Source organism: Rhopilema esculentum, chromosome 21, assembly GCF_057945365.1.
Source record: "Rhopilema esculentum isolate cy_ngs chromosome 21, ASM5794536v1, whole genome shotgun sequence".
NCBI lineage: Eukaryota > Metazoa > Cnidaria > Scyphozoa > Rhizostomeae > Rhizostomatidae > Rhopilema > Rhopilema esculentum.
In genome coordinates, this window is record NC_142835.1 from 11066835 (window position 1) to 11078154 (window position 11320).

The window sequence follows — 11320 nt, forward strand, 5'->3', positions numbered from 1 at the left end:
TTTTAGTCGTACGATAAATCGCATCTCTAATCTGCAGTGGTAAAGAAGCTAAGCATTGAAACATTTTAGGCCGTTTTTTTAGGTTTCATTTTTTAAGATTATTTTATGAAAAAAAAATGTAAGGTCATTAGATTACAAAATTATTATATTTGACTCCAAAAATCTTTTGCAGAAATCTTCTTCTAATAGCTCTGGATTAGAGAGAAAAGTTACCGCTATGCAAAAGTTTTTTGCAATTATCTCCTGAAATTTTTTGCTTTGTCGTCAGTAAAGGTGTATATAGACTTACCAAATACCAATTGATGAAACAATATAATCTTTCCTTAAATGTTAAGAACGTATAAAAAAACTGGTATTATACACCGTATCTTTGTAAACTTCAGTTCTTCAAATTGTATTTTTAAAAAAATAAAGGTTATTGGCTTACAAAATCATTACACTTTTCTTCAAAAATTTTAACTGACCACGTAAAAAAATCGAAATATTCTTGTAAGCTTGGTACCATCAAAGTGGATAGGTTTATTATCTTCCTTGATCTGAACTCCAGCCCTAGTGAACCCAAACTTCTTTGGCAATTCGGCCATTGTCGTCACTGTGGTCAGTTATATTTTTGAACATTTCTGACCCGCGAGCGACATTTTCTCATCTGATAATGACAAATGACCTGGTCAAATGATATTTCAAAGACCGTTCATTGATACATACGTTCACCTAGGCCACACCTGGGAATTACAATGGCAGTCAAGATGGAGTAAAATGATTTTGCTTGGAATACAAATGCAGATTTTTCTTCTGTTTTCCTATTTCGAACAAACATATACCTTCCCCCCTTGAAAAATGGTGGAAAGAAAGATAAACATTTTGCTAAATATCTGATACTCTGTTTTCCGCTGACAGCTATTTTTAACATTTTCAAAGCAATTAACGAATTTAAGACTTAACTCTATGTCTTATATGTCTTTGTCTTTTCGAGCCTGGGGAATTTGGTCTCAGTGAAAAGATTTCGCGATTTCACGTTTAATTCGCGAAAATGAGACTTGAATTTTTCAATTGTGATTCAGCTGTAAATAAAGGATTTAAATTGGTTGCAAAGTGCTTTGCAGATATCAGGTGAAAACAGGGTGTAGGGATTCACGATTGATCCCCCGTTGTCAAGCCCTTTAATTTGCAGGCATAATATTACAGCCTCGTCCTACGTACCGAAAGCCAAAACTCAAAGGAGGCTAGACCAGTTTGCGTGTTAAAGTAGAAGAGAACACGAAAAAACCTCGCATATTTCAGTATGCGAATAAATGCCAAACTATCATTCTAAAACATATTATTTTTAACAACTTCTTAAAAAATCCCGAATATCAAAATTGAAATATAAAAATCCGATGTTCAACTTTCGATATATGCGAAAATATCACTTCACAATTGGACAACATATTTAAAGCAAAGGTGCTATCAAACTACAAAAATGTTCTTTGCACTTAAATAACTACAAACATTAGCCTTTCAACAGCGACGGCTTGGAATCCAATAGTTGCTTCGCTTGTCTGTGACCTTAAAGGTGCTTTCCGTAAATGGTTAATTGTCATTTCTTTTGCAGAGGACTGATAGTTAGGAGGTATATTATACAAACATAACAGAACTATCTGACAGCTATGGCTTAATATTAAAAACTGCAGCGAGGCTGTAATTTAGTTATCTCAGCTCAGCAGCTCTCCGAACAAATTGTCGTTTCTGCAACTCGAAAATTCCCCTTGAAGGTATTTGTACAAACTACAATATCCAAACTTGGAAAATTTACGACAATTCGAAACAAACTGTTGAGCAACTCCTGCTACAAAAATGCTTTGCGAAGAGGAATAAATAATACACTTATCTGTTATAAGGTGATAGAAGTACAACAAGCAACTAAAAATAACAATCTTTGTTATATAAAAAACGTGATTTAGTAAAAAGCATAACACTACTGATACAGATACAGCGGGCTTCAAGGACCCTTTGGCAGATCAAAAGTTAAACCTAAAATTCCAGCCAAATCCTTTTTAGGAACTTGGCTATATATGTGGCTACATGTGTCTTTTGTATTGACATATTTTGTTTTGGACTTCATAGGAACAACTGGGGCGTCTTCTCACAGGCAACGCACGCTGGTCAAAAGGCTAAATAAATTTATTTGGAAAATTTGGGCGCTCGACAACTGTGAATTGTGTTTTTATCCCAAAATTGTTTGAATCTTATACATTCTCCCTTCATATTATTTGTTACCCTCTAACTGTGTAAAGTGAGAGGAAAGTAGGAATATATAAAAAAGACAGGGAGACGACACAAAATTGATACTTTGGTCGACTTTGCAACAAAATTCAGTAGTCTTATAGCTTAATAACGCATGCATATTAACGTGGCAATGTCATCTCATGTATGACGTCATATTTCCAGTTCATGTGACTAGCATTAAAGCTCTCCATACTCAATCTTGGGGAAGCGATGTGTCCAAGATGTGATCTTCCTTCCCTACCAGAACTGATTACGTAGCATTCTGAACGGAAGGGTTTTCCTTACGTCACGAAATTTCTTATTGTTCCCAGGCTACAAAGAGAAGGCAAAGTGATAAGGAACGTCCATTGTGTGTGACCGCTTGATTAAAACGGGCATAGACTCAACACAGGTTCGGGTGACAATCGTGACCTTTAAAGAATGAATGAACGTCTCCGATTGCGATGTGAAGAATTGTGGTTTACCTTTTAAGTCTTACAAGATTATGGCAACAGGAAGATTATTGTGTTGGTTGCAAGGCTGAAAGGTCTCGAAGCAAATGCCAACAAAGACTGTTACAAGATTGATGCTTAGAACTGGATTAATGCTTTAAATGGCAAAAATTCCTTTCAAATGCGACTTACATTCATTTTTAAGCATCTCAGTTGCCGAGCGACTTTCAAGCCATAATTCATTCTTAAGCAATAATGTCAGGCCAAAATAACTCAAAAAAGGTTTCAGGAGCTGGTAACTTTAATATATACCACAAAATAACAGGAGACATTATGATCCAATAACTGGCAACTTGACAGCCACAAAGGCATCTCCTTAACTGTATATTTAAACGCACTGAGACATAAGAATCCTATCCCATAATGAACTAGATGTTGACACATGGCAAAGAAAGTGGATTGCAATTTTAATACATCTTGATTTAACCATGATACGATAAATAACACCAATGTTGCTAATACATTAACCTAACTTGACTGACACACCATTATATGCCAATTCTTAATGCCACAAAATTCTAACAGTTCTAAAATTCCTTGCATAAGCATTCCTGTAAGCAAGTTCAGGGTGCATTTCTTTGCAACTGTAACCTATCATATATATTGTATTCTTGCCTGCATGAAACCTCTGGTCCCTACACCCATCACTATTTACATTCTTGATGGTAATATGAAACAAATAAAGAATGGATACAAACCAAGTTGACTTACATCTAATTTGCTCAAAGATTAAAGCCACGTTAGAAAGCCATCTTTGCCTTTATTATTAGTGGCAGGTGAAAAGATCATATCAACATCATTTAGAACCTCAGACTGTAGGTGTTCCAAACCAGTGCCAAAGTCTGTGTCTGATTCAAGTATGCCAAGATCAACATTAGTTGCCGGCATTCTTTCAAGGAAATCTGGTAAATGTCCTGCATTAGTTTGATTTAATTGGTTGAGATTTCCTGGATCTGATCTCCTAGTCAGTGATTCTTTCATCTGATGTTGCTGCTGTGGAATATTTCCTTCCATGTCTACATCATCTACACCGATGGCATCACTGTCTGCAGGAGGAGGAGATAAAAATGATCCCATGCCATCAAGGCCAGAATCTGCAGATCCAACTCGTTTGTGTTGAACATTCCCAAATCCTGATGAATTGGCAAACTTCTGCTCACAGAGACTATTTATCAATGGTGCACCACTTGCAGAAGGATCTGCCTGACTAGTCATCTGTCTTTGAATCAGCATCTCCTGGTGAAATATTTGCTGCTGTCTTTGTCTCAACTTCTCCTTTTCCAACTGGAGATATCGAAGATTTACTTGCTCCTGAGTCTTACTTGGTTGACCCTGTATGAAACTGTTATTTCCTTGGTTACGATTTAATCTTGGATCATACCATGTTGTTGTTTGTGTTAAATGGTTTATGTAATAGACCTCACCTTCTGGGGTAACACCTTGTTCCCATCCATCTGGCAGTTGGCCTAGTGTTTGATTAGCATTCAAAGTGGCCAATGATTGGCTTTTTAGCCTTGGGTGGGTCCACGATGTTGTTCTTTCAACATGGCTATAGAAACAATATTAAAAACTTTAGTGCCATAATTATACAAATCTTAAAAGAGTAAACGAGATAAAATGCAATTTCACAAATAAATATATGCATTTTAATGAATAAACAAGATAGCTATAAAGTACAAATCATAATTCAAATATCTTTTGAATAAAAAAGAAAATGCCAAGTTACAGTAAGAAAGTGGCTCATATCTCCCGTCCTTTGACAATTTCTAATTCAAGCAGCCAGGACATTAAAGGATTGTTTTATTTAATCATTTCTTCTTCCTATAAAGCACTTTTTCAAAAACCCAGAGCTTGAACTTTAGTGAATTCTAGTTTTCAACTAAAATGATCATTGCACGATTCACATATATAACAGACTTTCTACAAATAAGTGTTCTTTTTAAAAATGTTCATGCAAAATGAAAGATTTTAGAGTACATTGGTACAACAATTGATGTAGCCACTAAATAAAATAGTCCATTGACTTAAACATGTTGTTTCCAACCCAAAGAGTCCTATTGAAGATCATGAAGTCAGTGAGAGAGAATGTTGCCTAAAAAACTTTGATCTGAACTGAACTAAATTACATACTAGTTAACAAACTTACATACCAATAAAAAATGCAGACTGAGGACTAGATAGGGTAACATAAGGATGATGCATTGTGATAAAGAAAGATTTAGGCACAGAACGGGAGATGCTGAGTCAACATGACTATGAATTAAGCTGTAAACAATGGTTGAGGAATGTCCTTTTGTATGCATGTGAATGGCATAAGGGATGGCATGCTTGATGAATGGGAAAGAAGTTATGAAAAATTGATTAATTTACAGTATTGAACTCACTACAAGATAATATTTTTAATACATACATTATTCTGTACTATAAATGACTTTTTGGCTTTCATAGTGTGTGAAACAAGGTTATGAGGAAGTTAAAACAAACCATGGAACCAGGGTTACAAAATTAAGAGGACAGACAACTCCAAAAACTTCTAAGAAAATTTGAACAATTTGGTGCAAATCAGAATTGTTTAAGAATAAATTTACTGAACCCAAAATCTTCTACTGGCCCCATCTATGCTAAAGTTTGCTTCAATAGCGAGTTTACTTATTCATTAAAGCAAGATAATGTAATCCTTTATCCACAGGCCACAAATTCTGGAAATCTTAGAAATCATTGTTTTCAACCTCAAATTGAGTTTATCCAACCTAATAATCCAAAGAACCAATGTTTTTACTTTTTGATGAGACAGTGTGAATGTTATGTAGCCACAAGTCTGTCTGACACAGACAGAGCCTTTGGCATGCACAATGAGCGTTTTCTGTGATGTCAAACATCGTCTCCTGATTCAAATACTGCAAAGATGGTTTTAGGGTATCTGGGTTTTAATATTAGTATATAATTGTAAACACTAGGAAAAAATGTAATGTGGTGTAGAGAGCGAGCTTGGGCCTTGGGGTAAAATTTGAGACAGATATATATCGCTTTATTTCAATGGGCCCCTCAAGGTGCAGGTCACAAGTTTTTCTTCCTGTACTGACAGGCAGCATGGCATGTAAGCTTAATGAAAGAAAGATGAGATCTCCATAAAAATCCATGGAACCCAAATCTAAGAATGTTATTGCCTATCCTAGTTCTCATTCTTTAACAGCCTTTTGGTAATACTGTATGAGAATTTGTAACTCTTATTATAAAAGTAAGTACTTTGAAATATACTAACCAATCATTATGGAATGTACTAGAAATAATAGACTAAATAAAAGTCGAATAGAAAATAGCAATAATCTATATACTTGACAGCAATCAATATTTGTGAAACTTTTTCGTGCATCACATTTCCCTTCCATCAAAAGGAACTTGTCGGTAAGACCTCAGTTATATTTTCACCACGGATTTCTCGAGGAATAATATTGCCCAGCCATAAGTGATTGTAACAATATCAATAAACAATCACCCATAAGAAAACATGGATTTAGCTGCTCACTTTTATCTTTGTTTTACATTAGCAGCCTGCCATGGGAACTCTAACAACAACGAGTTCTTTATTTCACATTAGGATAAACGAGCAATTATGTTAATATGAATGGTTTTGAAACACACGAATGATTCTGTAAGCCTGTAATATAAATCCCCCATTATTCAGACAACAGACTGTGTCGGGATCGTTTCCCTCAAAAGATAAACTTGGCTACAGCTTCCGCTTCTTTTCTCTAGTTTGGTATCCTTGATCGCTTCCACCTTTTTATAAAAAACTGTTTTACTACCAGCTACAAATATATATCAAAGTTAATGCATCAATGTTTTGCCCCGGCAAGAGTGGGCTAGGCCACTTGCGTTGTCATCACTCTATGAGAGCGCGCGAAAAATCGTGTCAAATTCGCTTTAAGTTATGAATAATTTAGTTCATTGACAAAATAAACTTACTTTACGTAATATTTCTGGCCGGTGGCCGTCGTTCTTGCTTCCCATCCAGGTGGGAGGTTTTCATTTTCGAGCGCATCATATGATTGGGTTCTTTGATGAGCCGGAGATAACCTTTGTGGATTTTGTTGTTGATGATGGACTAAAAGGCCTAGAGAAGCTGGTGAGGAATGGGCTCTCGAATGGTAGACAGCCGACCCCATTTCATTGGGATCTTTGGCCCCATCGCCACCAGGCCGATTGGCAAACGGTCCATGCGACTGCACAGGCTGTTTAAAGAAAGATGGAGGTAGTTTCCTCAACCGCATCGGAACAGACGGTTGACTCAAAATTGCTGGATTGAAAAGGTTCTCCAGATCACTCTCCGAGTCTTCTCTAACATGAACGACGGAGTTTCCTTTCCTCTGAGACTGGGCGATGGAATCCATATTTAATTATAAATTATACCATAAACATTAGAGTTCTTTGGTTTGGTGTACAATCGGCGAATCCAAACTCTCTTCTCTTTTCAACCAGATTCTCTGTATTGGATGTTAATGGCTTCGCAGTGTAATAGATTCTTTAGGATTGTTTTCCTTTGCGCAACTCGATCCTCCTCACGAGTGACGTCACCAATGACAAAATGAAAAGGGACACTCCTGGCAACGCAGGAACGATGTACATTTCCGGTCGGATTAACTCGGACGCAAAATGGGGGCCGCCGCCAGAAGGAAAATACTAATTTTCCGTACGGAAAGCTGATACGGGACGAAATTTTGCAGACGCTTTGTTTTTTCTGCACCTGAAAAAAAGCGCAGGCTTGATGCATTGGCTCAACTACGAACAGGGCCCGAGGCCGTCGCATTTTGTAGTGTGGTCACAGAATAGGAAAAGAGGTTCCTGGTTCCTTTTTATGCAGCTTATTGAAACTGGCGAAAATCGTGAATGGAGAAAATTGATAACAGGGAATAACAAGCCAAAAATTGTCAATGGATTTCGAAAGATGATGATAAAATTCTGGTAAAGAGATATTTCTTTAGTAAAATTGATGATAGATCGACCACCGGAAAAGCGGTGAAAAACGTGGGTTGTCTTGCCTTGGGGGTATTGAAATACTCCAGCGAGAAAAAGCTAAAGCTTTGCTTTAACGGACCGTAGTGTAATCCGAAGCAGTTTTTCGATTACTTCATGAGCCGTCTGGTCGAATTGCTCCTAACTGTTTGCATGCAGTGGTTCAAATTCAAGAGAAAATAAATAAACAAATAAATAAAACTGTTTATTTGCTGTTATTTATTCTTGAAAACAGCTTGGACGGTGAAGAATATATTGGAAATAGAAGCTTGGAAAATAGATGGTGAACAATTTTGAAATGGCTTTTAAAAAAGCAAACATTATACAACATACTACTGAAAGCTGTAAAACGTCAGAATAAGGGTCCGAAAGAGCGAGTAGAAAATATATACCCAGTTGTGGATCGAAGTAGGCCAATCATAAAGACGCAAGCACAAGACTGGCATAGCTGTCCAATCAGTGTTGTGTTTTAACTTTGTTGATTTATGGAGATTGGATAGCTAAGAAGTTCTATTTTTAGGTAGCCCAGTCCCCTGACCTAAGCTGCGTTATAACTCCGTTGATTAACTTTAAGAAAAATTACCACTGAAGTCAAAGAGAGAATACGAACTCCTTCTGTCTACACATTGGCGGCTTTTTGTTTGTATGTAGATCGATCCAAAACTGCTAGATGAAAAGACGATGATCTGAAACATAATCGACATTATAGAGTTTTGCACCATCTGGGTTATCTTAAAGGTTGCCCGATGGCAGAATCACTTGTTTTAAGGGTGTTTCTAGACCTACAAGATCGAGGAGGCTGTTCTCTGTGAGAGACAGTCTTGTTTCTTAAGTTGGAAGGAACATGTTGTTTTATCCTACCCCCAATATTTGAGTTGTGCGTCCTACGTAGCCAGAATCACACTGGCAAGTAACTTCATAAACAACAGAACTCTTTTGGGTGGTAGGAACGCAATTCTTTTAAATGAATGGAAGGGCTCTCTTAGCACTAGTAATGTCAAATGAGCTTGGATGAAAGTGCCTAGAGGAGCGAAGAAAGCATATTCTCACAATAATGTGTAAGATATCAAATTCGCTAGTTGCAATCAATGTTACAAACTATTTAAAACCGTTTCTCAGATAAAATAGAAATTAAAATGATTTCGCCTTCATCCTACCTAGGACAGGCCCAGACTATTTCAATTAATCAATTTTCCCTCGCACCATAAAGGATTGGAACGTTCTCCCAAACCATGTTGTGAAAGCATCAACCATGGACTCATTTAAGAAACTCTTGTCAACAGTATAGTAAGATTTTAAACTAATTCCTTTTTGTTGATTAATCACCTTTTTCTTTCTTTTTAAAAATACTTTAGGCCCTTTGACGTGAGCTCAGTAACCACCAATCCCCTTACTTTTTTCCTTTGTATTTCAACCCAACCAAGTTTTGTCAAACGGCTGTACATGCAGTGGCCAATCATATTTCATCAGCGGCGCCCTCAATATTGAGGTTGCTGATTAACTTATGTAGCAAAAAACATTTTGTGATGGCCTGTTTTGATCTGACTTTCAAATCGCAAGGAAGTGTTACCAATGACAAGTAGTTTTAGATAAACTGGACACTTTTGTGGACTGAACTTTAGGATAGCCAAAAAACGTGTGGTTTTTTCCCTAGATGGTGAAATAGATGGTGATTTCAACTCACGATTACAGTTCGATTTGTTAATGCATGTAAATCATCCTTTATCTGGTGACCAAATGGACCAAAATTGGAACCAAACACGCAAGTCTCCCATCTGGCAAAACCAGGCTATATTACAGTTAGGCCCCACAAATAAGAAACCGCATTTAAGGAACTTTTTGGCACTAACATTTTCTTAAAAGCTCTGGTTTACAAGAAAATTTTCGGCTAAAGGGCAATGGGAAGTTTCTTATATGTGGGTCCAAGATGTCGTATTCTTAGCCAGGCACTTACAAATACATTTATATTTGGACGACAGAATCAAGTTGATTTTTGGGTGACCGAATACTTTAAAGCTATAAGTACAAAACAGCACTCTGTTTAAAATTAAATACACAAATAAATGGGTCAAAATGCGATATCTAAGAAAACAAGGTACCAAGCCTCGGTAAAATCAAGACACTTTAAAGAAACCTCAAGACCGAAGATATAAGAAACTTCTTAGACTAAGTATGAAAAAAACAGTTTCTTACTTCCAGGGCCTATGTATTGACAGGACGCGACGTGTAGGAAAAAAAACGTAAAGTCTGGGTCCTTCCCTTAGGAAAACTTAAGAGTTCAACAATTTGATTTTTATGGTAGAGCCATACTATAGAAATAGTGAGATTTCGTTTCAAACAAGGAATTTGCGTACTGTATGGTAAAGGAAATATGGAAATTCTGTTTGGGCTCATGCTCATTACAACTGCAAATGTTTATGCAAAACAAGCAATAATGCTATAAGTTGATACCATTAGAAAAGCTTTAAGCTACGATCATTTGGAAAAGAAACTTCGCCGAAAGGAAAAACTGCCTTTTTGATGTTGATGTGCTTGAAGATATAATTTGCAGTCATGGAGACTAAAGTGTCTCAGCTTCAAATTCAGGGCGGTGAGACTTCATTTCGAGAAAACCAGTCTGTATTGTGCCGGATTTCTGCGGTGTCGGGAAATCGCATCCACCCCCCCCCCCACCCCGTATCCAATACAGAAAGTTGTTTGAGAGTAAGATGATTTGGAACTGGAGGCTTGCAGGGCTAGAATGAACCCAGATTGAAATAAACAGTGTCGCTGGAAGGTAAAGAGGGCAAAAGACTTCCAACATAGTCTTATAGACTCCTTTTCCCCTATTTTACATGTTTCTCGATTTCCATTTTTGTGCTAATCTGCCGGCTCTACTTGCCTAAAAATATATTTTCCTTTTTCGTTCTCTCGCTATTTAAATGATCTGAGAAAGAATTTTGGGCAGCCACATACATATAATCATTTGGCTAGTTAAATGACAGAGGATGGAAGACAAAACAACTATTTTCATCCAAATTGGACCCGAAAACTTGAAAATATTACTCCCAAAAAACCAAGTTTGATCTTTCCCAAGTCTAGGTTACATCGTCAAAAAGAGGTATGCTTTTCGATCTTTAGAGGCAACTCGTCCATAGGGAATCGATCGTTCCCTTGGAGTATTAAAGTCAATCACCGGTGGGAATCAGAGCTGACCAATCCCACAACACCTTGTACTTATAAATCGTGGTGTAAGTTGAGATCAAGGCAGGTCCTCTGATGTGGAGGGCGGTTTCCACACAAACAACTGCAAGTATTCAGCCAACAGGCCCGGTTGACACGATTTTCAAGCCTAATTATAAACCCTTAATGCATTATTTGCCATAATCTCTCTATTTATATATAAAACCAAAGCATAAAGTAAATAGTCGCTAAGTTAGCTAATACCAGAATCCTCATTTCAGAGAAACACTATTTAAATACAATAAACGAGTCGAAAAAGCCTGTGTCGATTGTCTGAGAGAAATGTAAATGAGTTCTTGGGGGTTTAATCCACGGTTCACGCTTAAAAG

General features: G+C 37.0%; 1 protein-coding gene across 2 annotated transcripts; it reads right to left on the minus strand.

The window, feature by feature from the left end:
- Nucleotides 1–1275: 1275 nt before the first annotated feature.
- LOC135684743 (transcriptional coactivator YAP1) lies at nt 1276–7301 on the minus strand. 2 transcript variants are annotated; one of them, XM_065200387.2, is made up of 3 exons: nt 6723–7301; nt 3455–4305; nt 1276–2577 (listed from the first exon to the last, which is right to left on the minus strand). In XM_065200387.2, the coding sequence occupies exons 1-2, from the start codon at nt 7145–7147 to the stop codon at nt 3486–3488; spliced, it is 1245 nt and encodes a 414-aa protein (XP_065056459.1). In that variant the 5' UTR covers nt 7148–7301; the 3' UTR covers nt 1276–2577; nt 3455–3485. The 2 variants fall into 2 exon arrangements, with proteins under 2 accessions (XP_065056459.1, XP_065056458.1); XM_065200386.2 differs by having other exon boundaries at nt 3468–4305; nt 6723–7299.
- Nucleotides 7302–11320: the final 4019 nt, after the last annotated feature.